The following is a 16,276-nucleotide window of genomic DNA, read 5'->3' as shown; positions in this document are numbered from 1 at the left end:
AGGTGATACTTCAGCAGACCATTCATGCACATGCTCTGATCTCAATCATCAATCATGGAGCATTATCTGGCAGGGTCCGCATTAACAAATAAAAGGGGAACAAAATCAGGGCAGATTTCCTAACACGCACAAGGCTGTTCTTGAAACCACAACCATTAAAATGCACCGTAGACCATGTATGTTTTGCCATACCTTGGCTTTGTCCAATTGGGGCCCAGGGACGTCCATAGTTCCATCTCGTTGTCATCCAAACATTCACTCAATAGCACAACAGCCTCTTTTGTTAACATAGGACTTTTTACTGCTGCCGCCATCTCCACACCTCCTGAACTGTCCACCAGCTGAACCAGGAAAATCGGAACGACACGTTTAATAATCAGTCTTTACCGATATTTATTATTAAAGCACAATTTATCATTCAAGGCCTAGTGTCTGCTGGAGGAATGAGTCTCCAACTAGGATCACTTCTAGTTTTGGAAACAGGGTTATGAGCGGTATTTGGGATTTTGTAAAATAAAAAATTAAATAGCTAAGTTGATTAAAAATAAATCAAAATGAATTAATTCACAGCACATATTAAAATATGATTATATTATTTGCTTTTTTCCTAGCTTACCGTTTTAAGTGGACCAAACAAGAAGTGAACGAGTTCAGTTGAACTTGGGTTCATAATGTTGTATTTAAGTCTTGCCTGAGAAAGGAAACATGAAGCTTTTTAGGTGAACTGATACATAAAGATTACAGTCACATACACTATCGATCTACCTAATGATCCAAAACACTTAATTATGATCCACACACTTCATAAGTTCTACTGAATTGGCATATAATGCAGTGGATCCCAACCATGCCGTGGGGGTTCAAAGACCAGCGGACCCCACGTCATCTGCACATGATGATTATAAACCCTGTGGACCATCTTGTTATTATTCCCAGCGTATTAGCCTCTTGCTGATTGCATTATTTGGGTCTTATAGCTCACCAGCAGACAAAAGCTGTATTTGAACTTCTGCACAGCATCCTCGTACTCATCCAGCGAGGGGGGCTTTGCCCGAAGTGTCAGAAGCCCCTCTGTCGTCAACGACAAAAAGAGAAATAAAAAAAATAAGTCAACATATAAATCAGTCTAGAAAAACAGAACGTCAAAAGCAGAGACAGATAACTACTAATTATCCTGAGCAGCTACCTAGGGCCAGGAGCACACAGGGGGCACCCGCTATGGAGGGGGTCCAGAACGAGATGTCCATCTCCGAGGGGGCTTGTTATATTTTGGGAAATACTCTGAGGGAGAAGCTTATTATGGATGAAGCCTCAAGCTCCACGAATGAGTCCTCCCCATCCGCGTCTACAAATATGAATAAGTAAGACTGGGGATTAAGAATATATTTTAGCATTTTTAAGGGGTATGGAGGGGTTTAACGATGCAGGCTCATGTCCGGTATCAGACTAGATACTTTTTGGTTTACGGGTCATTTATCTATTTATCTATTATTGTTTCATTCATTTCATTCATTTATCTTTAGCTTTATGAATGAAAGTTATATTTTATTATATCATTTATATCTAGGTTTTGCTCTTTGAACCCTTTCTTTCCTCTTTGGTTTTGGTCTCTAGTTGACCGGGTTCTGCCGTATTCATTATTCTGCTTATTATTTTTCTTTCTTTGTTTATGACGACACATGGATGTTGATCTTCAAACACATTAAGCAATGTCCACCTACGTTAACGGGGGGAGTAAGTAACAGCGCTCACTGTTAAGAGACCCACAGCAGGCGAATACACACTGTGTCTGTGTCTGTACGGCAATTCTTACCTCCGGCTTCTTTTTTCTTGTTCCTTCTGGATTTTTTTCTTTGGTTCAGGACTTTAAAAGCCTCGGCAGATTTCTGAAGGTTTCCCATGAAGAACTCAATATCATCAAAGCAGTGGTTCAGCAGATCCTGCGTGGGACAAGCTATTAATTAGCGTCCATAATACCGCCAACACGTTAGAAAGATGAAAAAAATGCCTTATGAATGTTCGACCTCAAATTTCTGTTGCCTTCTAGTGTTATGTTACCGAATTAAAACCCTAACTCCCTGTTTAATAATCCATAAAACCAAGACCATTGGTGATCCTTGAAGGCCTGTTTGGGAGCTGTTGCCCTAAGTCGCTGGTCCTGTATATGTTACTTGATAATGTTTGCGTGGCTTGTGCTATATTTCACAAAGACTCATGGGTAATATGCAGCCCCCCACATTGAAGACGTGGTCAAAACTCACCACCTCGCGCCCAGCTTTGATGGTCATTGGATCTAGAGGTTCTCCGTCGACTGAAAGTGAAAATGATTGGGTCAGTCGTTCTGTTTCCATTATCAATAAGTAAACAGTAAAGTTCTGCCTTTACTCAATAACCCAAGACCGTAATAAATCGAGAAATTAGCTCAATTACTACACTAAAGACAGTTCATGAAATAATAATGTTATATCACACAATCCTTTGCATAAAAATATCATATCATAGTTACCAACTGTCTGTTGAGCAGAGTTGTTCATCTGTTTCTGCTGCATCTGTGGGCTTCCAGAATTTCGGCTGACTTTCTGGGAACGCTGTATTTGGCTATATAACAGATCCTATGCGATATAAAAAATATAATAATAATAAAATAAAATATTCTGCCGGTTATACATGGATCACCCGAAATTCATATCTACCAGACCGTATGCACCAGACCGTTCTGTACTGCATGATACCGGCACAAAACTCTGCCGATTATGTCAATAGTAAAGTTCTGGGGCAAAGTTCTAATTACAGAGCAGTCACCATGACAACCAATAAAATGCTCTTGTTGATTTTTCCAAATTTAGCTCTTTACCCCAGAATCGCTGATCCTTCAGTTTGTACAAAAGGAGCAAAAGGTTTAATAAACGCTGGTTTAGGTTTAGTCACATAGGAACGATGCATTTGTCTAAAATAAATTACATTATCTATAAAATCCTTTTTTTGGGGCTGTTAGTTTGATTTTTCTGTGGTGTGTATTTCAAGTGACCAAGATCACAAGGAGGAGGTGGGATGGTTGTCGGATATATTATGCCTGTCATGGTTTCCTAAATGTTAAAAGTTAACACTTTATCGTAACGCAGACGGAAGCAAATGGCGTCACCGTACCTGTTGTGGGTCCACTGACTGCTGGATCTGAGGGGTGGGATTGATAATGACTTTGGGGTTCAGAGACGGGCTGTTTGTCTTTGAAGTCGGTCTTCGGAGTGCATCCCTCTCCAGAATTTCAGCAGGAGTCACGTACTGGGTCACCGGCTTCTTCCACTGTCCTTGCACGGGGACAGGAGAGGCCTCACCGTTGCTCTGCTGATTTATTTTCTCCTGGTTATTCCTTTAAAAAATCAGATATGGTTAAAAAAATGAGAAAAGTGCTAGAAAATCCCTAATAAATATATATAAAAATACATTGCAAACACACCAAAATAATACAAAACACTGACTCAAGTAAAAAAAAAAAATAATAATAATTTTTTTAAAAAAACTATTAAAATGCTTTTTAAAAGTTATTGTTTAATCTGGACCCGAGTTGAGTTTCATGACTTTATTCCATAATGCTATTTATGAATAATGGTTCCTGTTCTAGCAACTACTTTATTCCTCTAAAATTCTCTGTAAATGATCTTTTTTAAGAAGGGAAGGAAAGTAAAACACCAGCGTAAATCCTGGGTCTTCACTGATATTATTCTGGCGGGGAGGGTGCAATACAAAAATGTCTATTCTTGATTTTAAATAGAGAATAGAGAATAGCCGACTTACCTCAATGCTTCAGGTCTTTTTGAATTGTTGCCTGTTCTAAAATCAGACACAGCGCTAGTAATATCTTCCTTGATTAACTCTGCCTGCAAAAGAAGAAGAAGCTTTCACACACTGATGACCACGATGGCATATTTTGCTCCAAGGTCTCATTCAAGATGGCTTACCCCTACGTCATCGCACTGGAAGAAATGAACATCGGCGTTGGGCTGGTATTTGTCCTGGCAAACCAACAACAACAGGCTGCGGGTTCTCCTTTCCGGCAGGACTGCGTCACATCGCTGGACAGCAGAGAGTGGAAACATTTCCAATTCCTCCTACAATGGTCAAAAAAATATAGCCTCAATCACCCACACTACGCCATTAGACCTGACATCGTATCTTGGAACTCTCAGTATTAAGGTGGTAGACAAGACATATTGTGGGTAGTCTGGAGAGCAGCGGTTGGACTGGGTTTACGTGTAGGGAAGAGAGTTATGGCTGTGGAGGATGCTAAATTACTTACATGTTGGGGGTTCTTTGAACATATTTAATTGTGATTCTCATTCTTTTAGGTTATTACGTAACTGTCCCAATGGACTGTCCCAATGGAGCATTGGCAATATCTCTATTAGCTTCATTTCCAGTGGTAGACTGCGTGTTGAAGAATACCCGGATGGGCTCACCTACTGTGGGACAATTACGTGCCTCAATAGACCCATTATTTCCATATTCACAAATGCTACTGTAACTGTGGTTACAATGTGTTAAAAAGAACAACAGGTCCGTAGATCCTGCGTGACAACTACTCGTCTTCCATGAGTTTGAGTGAGCTAAGGAGAGTGTGAGAGAAGTGGCCGCACCTTGTTCTCTATGTCGAGAAGCTTGACAGCAGAAGTGTTTATTTGCACGATCATCTCCTGCACCCAGACTTTGCCCTTGGCATCCATGGCATTAAGTTTTCGGATGGCATCTTCCACTGTGTGAACGTCGTCGTCCTCATTGATCGTGAACGTCACCAAGTGCTGAAGAAAATACAGATAGTCCTAAATCTATGTTCACAAACGGGATTCAACTAGGATTCTGCAGGTTGTTTGGTCAAAGCGCCAAGTTATGTACCCTCTAGGAACGAAGGTGTCACCTACCAAGAGCTCTGCCTCCTGCCAATACCCTACACAAGACTAATTCAGCCTAATATATATTTATATTTAATCTATATTATATTTTAATATATATCACTGTCTATTTACAACCTCTGGATTAGCAGAATATTTCATGGCTCATTATACGGAATTATTAGCATCGCCATAATAAATCTTGGAGTGGGTGCGACATTATTACACAAGAGCTGATACGGAACAAGCTGCGTTCCTGATATTTTTACAGTGACTACGCGTTGCATTAACTTACTCAGTCTTATTTGCATTTGCAAAATATTTTTTAGGGTGGGGCGAACATCATGCATTTGTATCTAGGAGCCCAGCCCTGAAATTCTCCTCCGTGACAGGTATAAATAATCTTACACACCTCTGGCAAATACATGTGTCAGTACCGAAAATAAATATCACATAGGTTCTAAATCTGGAACATTACGTAGCATGAAAAAATTCTGCTATCGGCAAATCATTTCCATTTTTTATGATGTTGTTGGTAGGTATATAATATAATTTTTATTGTTGGTCTAGGCGCTTATTTGCTAAATCTGAGTATGAAATAATAAGTTAATTTGAATGCCTTGATATGATAGGAACAGTCTTGAAAGCAGGACACAAGGAACATGGCACTAGGTGGCCACAGTGTGACAAGATGTCTAATTGCAACTCACACCCGATGTCAACACCACATTCTGTCCCAGGAGGAAGAGAAATGTACACAAAGCAAATGTATAGATCAAAACACAAGGTCCACGTCTCAGCTAAATGGGTCTCGGGGCTAGTCCTACAAAGTAGTGCCCCAATTTCCCAACCTCATAGGTAGGGCTTGGTTACTCCAGCCCTCTGCTCCCTATAAATGTATTAAATGCTAATAAACAGCAACAATGACAAAAAATACAAATAGGAAGAGAAAGAATGGAAAGTAGGCGAAGAATACATAAAATTGGGTCGATCATCAGTATATCGGACATAATTATTAGGTTAACGTTATCAATATGTGAACGTCACAAACATTCCATGGAATGATAAATGATTGCCCATTAATAATTGGCCTGCAATGTGCCACGGCTAGAATAATATATTATCGGGAGTCACGTGGGACATAATGGACGGGTCACAATCCAGTCCCTTGTAATTAACCAAAGAATGGAATGGCTCACATTCTCCACCGGTGATTCAGACTATAGTTACAGCCACGTGACTTACATTAACTTGGTACTGGCTAACATCAGCCATGATGATATTTGAATACTTCTTCCTCTGTTCTGTGAAGAAATAGAAATAATATGTAAGATTCATAAGGGAAATACACATCATGGTATATCACATAACAGCGTAATAATTAAATGTCATTTTATAGATGCGTTCCTTGGTTTTCTTGGAAATTGCAGATGAGACATGTGTTATAAGTAACATTTCAAGGCGTTTTACAGGAGTTCATTTTATTCTCTGCCTTCACAGAGATTTACCAGTAAAAAACGTAGTTCTGCGTGCCAGAGAATGTTGTTCAAGTAGAACCTTTATTTCGCTCCGCCGTTTTGTGTGTGGTTGTAAAAGCGACATAAAATGTAAGGTAAAGAAGGGCATCCTTGAAGAGAGATACGTGACCAAGAAATCCAGAATTTCTGAATTGCTTATTCAGCTTTGTATGTTTGCTTAAAGAAACACTCTAGCCGTCATGTGCACTTCAATGCATGCGACAGCTAAGTGGCCCCTAAGTTTTCATGTGGTCCCCATCTGCAGAATCTCGTTCCCCATGCATTTGCTCGTTTCCCATCCTCTAGTTCCTTGGCTTCCAGGAGATGTGTTTGGACCTGAGAAGAAGTAGTACACTCAGCTCCAGTCAATTTCAACTCTGACATGGCGAGGGTCGTGGTCTAGCGAGACCCCCCCCCATTATGAATGTCTTATGTCCCAGTGATGGCCAATCATTCTATGCCCCACAACGTCTGTTCCTGGTAATTGACTCCATCTATCACTCCATGTAGAGGTCAGGAGAAGGGACCTGGGGAGGCAGAGCTGGTTGGACTGAGGGGCATGGAGTGATAGGTTGCCTGTAAAAGCTTGTGCAGGAGCGCACATAACCATGTGTGGACCGTGTGAGAAGCCACCTTTGATGGTATCAAAGCCTGTGACAATGTCCTGTGATACTCGGAACCTCCAGGGGATATTCCTAGAGGTTTAGCTGCCAGTGGCAAAATCCACTGGACCAGTTCTACAAGGATTACAAAGATGTTGAGGTTTTTTGAGTACTTTGGGTGCAGGGAATTGCGTTTCCCTTGACCCCATTGCACCATTTTTTTGAGGATTGCATCATTTTCATTTAGTTATTTTTTTTAAACAGTTTGGAACCCCACAGGCTAATTTCTAACCTAAGAAATGTATTTTATCTCTTATAGTGTTTGGACTGAGACTAGGAGTTTGGAATGTATTCATATACAAGGGAATTCATGCAGTCATATGGGTCCAAGAGAAGATGGAGCCTTTTTTCAAAGTTGACCTTTTACTGGGCCAACATAGAAAAAGATGTTGAGTCACATAAGCTTGAGGTCTCGGCTTTAACATACACAAATAACCAGGCCTATTTTTGGAAATATGAGTTCCCTGGTATTTTACCCATAGCTTCTCTTCCAACATGATATGGATGTAAGAACAGAGGGTAGCCTTTACTCACCGGTGACACAAACACCAAATTGTCTGCCTTCCTGTACGGGACCCACCCTGGTTTTCAAGGTACATGAGCATGAATGTGAAGCTAATGACATGGATGACTGATGCACATACATACAGTCGGAAGGAAACGCAGAATGAGAGATTTATCAGGCACTAAAAAAACATATAATACAACAGACTGGAATGTTCATGAACAGACACATGGGTAGGAATGCTGCTCCATCGGTTTAGAACGATAACTATCAGCACTGGTAGCCAGTGTTTGTACATAACTAACCTACAGAGCCATGGTTACGGTTTCAATGTGGCCCCAGAAGTCTCCACCACCTCTCATCATACGAAGGCAGGGATAGGGAGGACCCACTCTGAAGATGGTGGGTCAAGTATGGTACAAAAATAACTTGTGCTTCATGGCAAGCTTTATATATGTTTTATTGGAACAACCCAAGGAAAACAACAATAGATTTACTATTTAGTTATTTTTTCCAAGACTTTCTCAAGCGATATTATTGATTTTATTGGCGATCCATTAATCACGATGCTGTTGTCATCTTATAAAAGCAAGTACAAGGAGCGGAGCTACTGGAAGCCATTGCACCAAGTGGCATTTAATAAGATTCTAGTGGTTATAAAAGACACGAGTCACGTGCTGAATGGGGTTAAGGCCTGAACGGACTCCAAGGACTTATACTGTGTTTACTAAAAAAAATATCAGCTTGCAAAACCCATTGCATTGGGCAAGAGCTGTCCAGGATTTCCTCTCGCTCTTTAGGCAGATGGGAAAAAAGCCAAAGCTTTGTTGTTTTTCAAAAACCCTCAGTCCTTAATTTCTTCTGCCCTTTTAGAACTCTACAGTGTAGACATTTTCATGTTGATTTTGGATGCCCTTCTCACTGTACGCCCCCTGCTGGTGGACACTGGCCTTCAATTTAAAAGTAGGTATGAAACAAAACAGGGCCCATCAGATGCACCACGTGTAGTTCAATGGAAAAAGTCAAGAACAGGATGTCAGAACGAGACATGATTGGGGATCGAGGATTGAGGACAGCATCGTTGGATCTGGCAAACTGGAGAGAACCATCAGGATAAACCAGTGTTACAGCAGAAGTAGCTGGGGGTCATGGTCAGAGTAGACGAGACATAGAAGAGGATTATGGTTGAGGGCGCCAAAATAATAAGGAATGACCCTTTCAACAGGAAAGTACAGTCGTATTGTTGTCACATGTACAGTAGTAAATAGTGAGGGGACACACAAGTACTGTGGCCCATTGAGGACAGCGGATAAAGATACCTACTGAGAACTTGATACCATGACCGCTACACATTGTATAAGCATTCTTAAAATAACAATGAAAAGAATGTCAGCCTCTGTTGGACTGAAGGTTTCTGTAAAAGAACCAAAACCTACCTGATTAGATCAGATGTTGCAAAGGAAGATTCTAAATGATCGGCCAGTGAAATACTAGAAGAATGTACAACAGGAAAAAACAACAGGAAAGAAAGGAAGACTCAACCAAAAGCCTAACAGTGAAAAAATGTGAATGAATGAATGAATGATTGGCTGTTCAAGAATATATAAAGGAGTCCTCTGTATATCAGGCATTCAGCTACAATAATGTCGATATACGGAATCTTAATTTCAAGTAAAACAGGAGTATTCTACAGACATTTTTTGTAAATTATTCCCTTTTGTCTGCCATTGGGGTTTGTTCATGCTGAACTTAAATCTCACGTCTGTAATGCATAAAAGATGGGGTACAGTTTAAAGGGGAACTCCTAATAATATCTTTTTATTACTAGTTTCAAATAAAAAATGTGCTATTTTTTGTTTAAAAAAAAATCTATTTTAATAAAATATGTTTTTAGACAGCTGCATATTAGTTATAGGTTATCTACTAGACAAACACCATATCATACTGCCTTGTGGAAAACAATAGAATAGCTTAGTCTTAGTCAACTAGCTGGACACACTGAATAATGGAAGTGTATGGAGAATAAGGATTCATTGCACAAGCAGGACTTCATTAGCATTGCCATAAAGCATCAACTCAGTGTGGTGTCTGAGAAGGGAAAACCACTCAAAATATCACATGACTGACAACGATGGCAGCCTCCAGGTCTGCAGATAAAGGCAATTTATTGGGACAAAAGCATGTTTTTGTCAAACTGACCTATATTACGGTATACAGCACCACGACGAACAAATACATATGCTTGTTTTTCTATTAACCTTCTAAAGGCATTTTGACCTATAAATTGTGCCTTCAAAAGCAAAATTATCTAGGTTTCACATTCTCACCTAAAAAACTATATATATATATATATATATATATATATATATATATATATATATATATATATATATATATATATATATATATATATAATTCAACAAAACATGAGCAGTTAGCATACACATTCATGTTCCCATAGCTGATACTTCTGAATACCCAAAATAGAATAATTAGAAAAATTACAAAGTATCCAATATTCTATTTGTAAATATAACAGATTGACACAGATATATATATACATATATATATATACTCACTTTTAAATGGTTAAAACTAAGCAATTTCTGTGCACTCATGTATGGGTGAAACTAAGAGCGATCTGTTCAAACTGCCAGGAAAGCATCAGTAATTCCAGTTCTCAAATGTTTCGGTAAATGTCATTTCTCTGTATTTATTTTGCACAGAATCCGAAGTTAAACCAGATCCGAGGTCACGCAACAGTGCATAGCATGGTGGCAAATACCAAATCAGCCAGTGGGGTCACATTTCTTTCTGGGTTGGATAAACACCCTTTAAGTCCAGGTGTATCTTTGCACACTGGATGCATATAATGGCCGTGAAAGATTTAACGCCTTATTATTGCTCTGTAGAACCATCCAAAGTGCCAACAAAGTCAATAAAAGAAGAAGACCACAGTGGTTTAGGGAATAGCTTAACTATGTGGGTTTTTTTTTTACATGAATCCTAACTTCAAAAACAGTTTGATCTATTGACAAAGTGAAGTCTCAGGGTCCTTTCCTGGACCAGACCGGGGATTAAAAATCTAGCCTAGTACTTTAAGAACAGTGGCTGATAAAACGGCATATGTTCAGCCACCTACTGTACACGCTGCCACATTCTATGCTCTTCCACCAAAAGAGAGGATCTGTTGCATTAATGGCAATAAGAGGTAGGTGAGCAAGGTCATCATGCAATGGCCCACTAGACATTTGCCTGGTTTGCCCGACGGCCAGGCCAGGCTTTGTACTCTCTTAGTCAACCCCCTCTTGTTTTGTGTAAAGATATTTTGGATGGTTTGACACTAAGCACCTTTAAAATGTCACCCTGCAACTGCCCGTCACAATATCTTACATGTAAACATACATTAAGGAGGGCTGGAGAGTTAACCCCAGCTGGAAACACATCTTAACAAAATAAAGCAAAATCCATTGGGTGTAGAAGGGTACCTGCGCAGCTCTTGGATGGTCACCAATGGGATATTATGACTGATCAGAAAAAGGTGGACATTTCAGTAGGTTCTCAGTACGTATCAGTGCACCTTTTTAGAAGGGTCACTCCACATTGCCAGTCCAGTTCTTATTAGAGACAACTTGGCAAGGGTTTCAGTCAAAGACTTGGGTGTTTCCCATGCAATCCAGCAGGAGATTAAGTCCATAGTGCACATAGGACATCACAGGGAACCCAAAGTCATGGAAACCCAAGTGGCCATCAGCAATGGATGCGGCTATGATCCACCCATGTTGCTGGCGTGCTAACTAGCCGAACAGGCTTGCGTGGAAGGTGAATGGGGCCAGCAACATTGTCTTAACACTAAGAGTGCAAAGCGCAGGGGGCTACAGAGACTTCAACATTTACAAACTGGACAAACAGGTCGAATAGCTGATGAGCCACAGAAAACATGTGGTAAAGAGCCATACAAACATAATATTATAATAAACATATATATATATATATAATGTTACCACTGCCCTTTAAATACATCATCCTCTGCCACACAAATACCTACTGGTTACATTAATGGTCCTTCATTAGACCAGCACCTCTTTGCTGCATATATTATTCCCTGCCATCATCAATGTTCCATACGTTATATTGTTGCCGTTTCAGCGCCAGTTACATACGTAATTCTCCGCCAGCTGTGACATTCGTAGTACTTTGCTTGTTATCCGACGGTGAGGTTAGAAGTTTTTTTATATGGTGTTTAGGTCTCCTGGCAGTTTGACAACGCCTTTCCACGAAGAGTGAAAGTGAACTAGCTGAGATCGGGTTAGCTGCTGGCATGTTTGAGTTTCTACTCCCTGTCCCGGCAACACCCAGAACGCAGGGCTAGGTGTAAACTGGGTGCATATTATACGACAAACTAAAGCATTGAGCAGACGGGGAATAAATTGAGCTCTTGGGGAAAAAATCCACTTTTTTTATATTTAATTTTTTTTTTATTTTTTTTAATTCATTCACTTTTAGCACAAAAGTGTGTATATGTATAAAAAGCATTTGTTTTAATTAAAATATATATTTTATCATATAATTAATGTACGGCTATGAGTCAGGAATTACAGTTCAGCAATAAATAGTGCAGAATAATTACTTTTCAGCCTAAAGTACCAACTAATAAAATATTCTCCCACCAAACTAGCACCACGTGAGATGTACGGCTTCTTAACGTAATCACAGGTAAGGATTAGTACAAAGAACGTAAGAAGGCTTTCTGACTTCAGGTATCAAGTAAAAAATATGAGATTTCGTCAACAGAGACGTCTCCCCTTCGCCAGATTATTTACCTTTGGCCGGAAATTGTGCCGGACAGGTGTAATGTTGTATCCTACAGGAGCTGTCCTCCTCCTGCTTTCTGTGTTCGCTCGGGATTTGGAACACTGTCAGACAACTGCAGAAGGAGCTGGTTCTCCTCCGGCTAAACCAGTTTGTCTTGTGACAGAAGGAAAGGTTCGGGATCTGGCACCCCCTTCCAAAGCTTGATTACTCAAGCTGCAGTGTATGATATATACACATAGGACATTAGCCTTCACCATCCTCAACTTCCAGTGTTACAACGCTGACCCCTTTTGCATGCTACGTTCAGGTCTTTGAAGGGTTAAGGCACCTGTAAAACTAGGTGTCACACGATACAAAAATAAGGACACGAGGGTTTAAGACATGTGGCGTGGCAGGTAATGCAATTCTAACTATTTGAGATCTGAACACCTATGAAGAAGGTCAAGATGACCATTTATTGCTATGGAAAAGTTTTCCAATGAGACAGAGCGCCATATTTGTAGGGCTGTTGGTGAATGGCAGACGGGTTCTGCACACCCTATAATAGGGTTTTTCTTTTTATGAATGAAGGATCTTGGGTTATCTGAACCTACGGACACCTGGGATGCACTATGTATTCTATAATAATAGGCAGGGTTAGGTAGAAGCAGATATCCTGCAGCCCAAGCCTGGAGGTACGGCTGGGGCCAACTGACCTCTGAACTTCATGATTTTTGGCTCCTCTCCAAAGGCTTTTACGGTATTTCTTAAAAAGCCTCCAGGGAGTTTAGATTTACAGGAACTTAAACGGATATTACAGCGCACACGCATCGCCACTCATGAAGAATGCTCATTAGAGGTAGTGTAGAACATTCTAGAAAAATGGCTGCTCTGTAGATAACTATTCCATGACACACTTCAGCGGTGGAGTAGAAGCCAACGGACTTTAATTCGCTTTAGGAATTCATTTTTTAGAGTTGCCAACGCTTGTTCTTGTGAAGCAGTAAAGGTATATACCGCCAATATACCAGTTTATTTATAAACTATTTTATTCTTTAGTGTTTTGCGCAGACATGTTTAGCTCCCTCACAATGGTTAACTGATGGCATTGATGTGTAAAACAATGGGGATTCGATGCACATGACAGCTTCGATTGTTTGCGTTATCCACCGCTGTGCAATACCTGTGCTTATACATACATCTTTCTGGGTTGCTACGGAAACCGGCCTCTGCAAGAGTTCCAACTCTCTTGGCCCAGTTTACTGCTTTTTGCAAGACTGGCTGAGCTGGAATGAGGCCAATATTTATAGGAGATCTTAATTTGTCGGTAAAACACTTTCCCAACCAGAAGAAAACAAGAGATTGCAAGACATACTCTTCCTTGCTGTTTGCACAAAGTCAGATGTCTGATTAACTCCTTCTGCGCAACTGCATAAAATCACCGGAGCATTGTTGCCCACATCTAAGGCATAAATATTGGGGATTTTGTCACACTATAGGGCCATATATTGCTTAGCCCCCCACTACGTCAAAGGATCCCAAGTTTGGCGAGTCCTATTTAATGTTCATGGCTATATTGCTTACCAAGGAGCTGAATCAGTGGGGCAGAACTGCACCTTAACACACTAAGACTCTTGTGTAATGTAAAGCCATCTCTGGACAGCTTCTTGGTAAGTAATATAGCCATAGCAATTTAGATGTTTGACGTAGTGGCGGCTAAGCAATATATGGCCATATCGTGTGACAAAATCCCCAATATTTATACCTTAAATAGGTGTTTTTTGAATGGTATTCACTGGGTATGCGCTGAATTCTTGATTTGTTTGGGGTATTGTTGGTCATTCCAGCAACCCTGGAATCTGATTGTTTTTTGCCTTTTATGCTTTTAAGGTTGTACGCCCCCCCAAAAATCACAGCTATGTCACAGGATTAATCATGAACGATTTATAATGTAAGCATTTTTAGACACAAGTATTTTGGTGTAAATTGCCAAAGGGACACTTATTTTAGCCCAACATCGCTCTATACACACCCAATCTGCCATTACAGCTGAATACGCTCCATACACACCCGGCTGCATGCCACACGGGCAGAAAAACAGAATGTGCAGCCTGTCGTATCCAGCCGTCGGCCACCCTGGTGTCTTCAGGTGGTCGCTGGCCTTAAAGTGCCAGGGCGCCTTGTTATCTCCTTTAAGTAGCTAAGTGTAATTTATTAAGGAATTTAGTATTTCTGCTGTTTCTATATATAATATCATGAATTTTAGGCTGGGATCCATTCATACCCAGCAAACATTCTAGAGCTTCTAGAATAATGGGACATCACAGAAGGAAAGAACTATCTGGATCCCAAAGGATGTGATATAAAGTAACCCCTGCTAAACTTAGACATGCTGCACCTGACGGGTTATTTGTCACAGGAGACTGCTTATAATTTCATATTATTATTATTATCTACTGGGGTAAATGTCTGTTTAATGAAGGTGGGGACACGGTGAGATAGGAACAAGGCTAACATCAGCATGCGCTGAGATTTTGGTATTTGTTAGCATGTAAATAGTGCAAATATAACGAGTACCACGCTTAGAAAATCATTTTTGAATCATTTCAAATTTTACCCAATTCAGAATTTTTATTGGAACACTAAAGTGTCGCGTGACACAGGAGCAGGGACCGGTTGGCAACATGCTAAAACATGTGTGTGATGTGATTTAACCTTCAGAAGATACAATAAATGACAGGTCTGCTAACGCTTATTTGCGTAACATAATAGACAGTGCCATTAATGTTTTGTTTAAGTAGGACAGCGTGTTTACGTTTGGTCCTGGATCTAAGAGGTTTACTTACTCATGGCCGATCTAGCCCTTGTGTACAATGAGATGGTAACCAATCAGTCATTAAATTCTGCATTCAATTCAGATTAGGAGGGTCTTGGGGGTTTGGCAGGTTTGCCGGGAGGGTCAATGATAGAGCCATAACTAGGGCTCTTGGTGCCTGGGGCAGAGTCAGAAGTCCTGGCTCATGTTGACGTCCCATCTACTTCTGGAGCCAGGTGGCTGAAGTGAGCCCTTCCGCCATGTAGAACCTAGGGGCAGCACCTCCTCTCGCCCCATGGAAGTTAAAACCCTGGCCACTGTTAGCAAATGAACTTGAGAAAGACGGTACTGCCAGCTGGCCAACAACTCTAACTCCTAAAAGTAAACAAAGATCGGGACTATAGCAGATGCCGAGAGGCCAGCTAGTCCTTAAGGTGTGTGCAGACCTGTAGGCCAGGGAGGTAATCACGGCAGAAATTGTTAGCATTTTACTGGGTGATGTCGTCTTTAGCTAATATTTGACAAGCGTGTGGCACACTTATATAATTGACTTACACTGCCTATAATGGAAAAAACACTTCTTCATGAAACCACTAAATGTAATAATAGTTTGATTCTTTATGTATAAATATTAACATGTATTGAGTTTTTGTAAAACCGCATTCATATTCTCATCTACTATATACTGTTAGAGCCTTTCTGTTAGATATTGGGGCAAAGCATTTATAATATGGCGACCCTTGACTTTCTTCTCCAGGCCATTGTAAGTTGGCTTAATGTGATTAGAGTTGCATTCACGAAGTAAAGCAGCAGGTTGTCCGTTGGTTACGCCAACGTAGTGTTACGGCTTATGGCTGGGTAATTAGACCGGTGCAAGGACAGGTTATTCTCGATAATTAACTGGGCAACTAATTACTGAAAGGGTTAATTTGGGCCACCCCCTAAGATCTCAGTTTATCATGACATGGCAGTGAAACTTCTGACCATTGTGACTTATGGATACTTAGGGAAAGAGGGGAACTTGGAAGGTATCACCCACGTGAAGAAGACCACGAATAGATAGCTACAAAGTGTATCTGATGGCTGGAACACCCTAG

At 40.5% G+C, this 16,276-nt stretch overlaps 1 protein-coding gene across 1 annotated transcript in view; it reads right to left on the bottom strand.

Annotated features, from left to right (window-relative positions):
• EPS8L1 (EPS8 like 1) overlaps positions 1-16,276 on the bottom strand; it is a 36,918-nt gene that overhangs the window by 5,451 nt on the left and 15,191 nt on the right. The window contains exons 4-14 of the mRNA XM_053451931.1: positions 6,132-6,190; positions 4,635-4,796; positions 3,960-4,109; positions 3,796-3,878; positions 3,148-3,370; positions 2,507-2,612; positions 2,262-2,311; positions 1,814-1,940; positions 983-1,071; positions 617-691; positions 193-341 (exon numbers count right to left, since the gene is read on the bottom strand). Coding sequence (XP_053307906.1) covers positions 193-341; positions 617-691; positions 983-1,071; positions 1,814-1,940; positions 2,262-2,311; positions 2,507-2,612; positions 3,148-3,370; positions 3,796-3,878; positions 3,960-4,109; positions 4,635-4,796; positions 6,132-6,190 — 1,273 coding nt within the window. The remainder of the gene's footprint in view (positions 1-192; positions 342-616; positions 692-982; positions 1,072-1,813; positions 1,941-2,261; positions 2,312-2,506; positions 2,613-3,147; positions 3,371-3,795; positions 3,879-3,959; positions 4,110-4,634; positions 4,797-6,131; positions 6,191-16,276) is intronic.

The sequence above is a fragment of the Spea bombifrons genome, chromosome 12 (genome assembly GCF_027358695.1).
Source record: "Spea bombifrons isolate aSpeBom1 chromosome 12, aSpeBom1.2.pri, whole genome shotgun sequence".
NCBI classification, from domain to species: domain Eukaryota; kingdom Metazoa; phylum Chordata; class Amphibia; order Anura; family Pelobatidae; genus Spea; species Spea bombifrons.
Note: the sequence above shows the minus strand (reverse complement) of the source record. Positions and strands in the feature narration are given on the sequence as shown.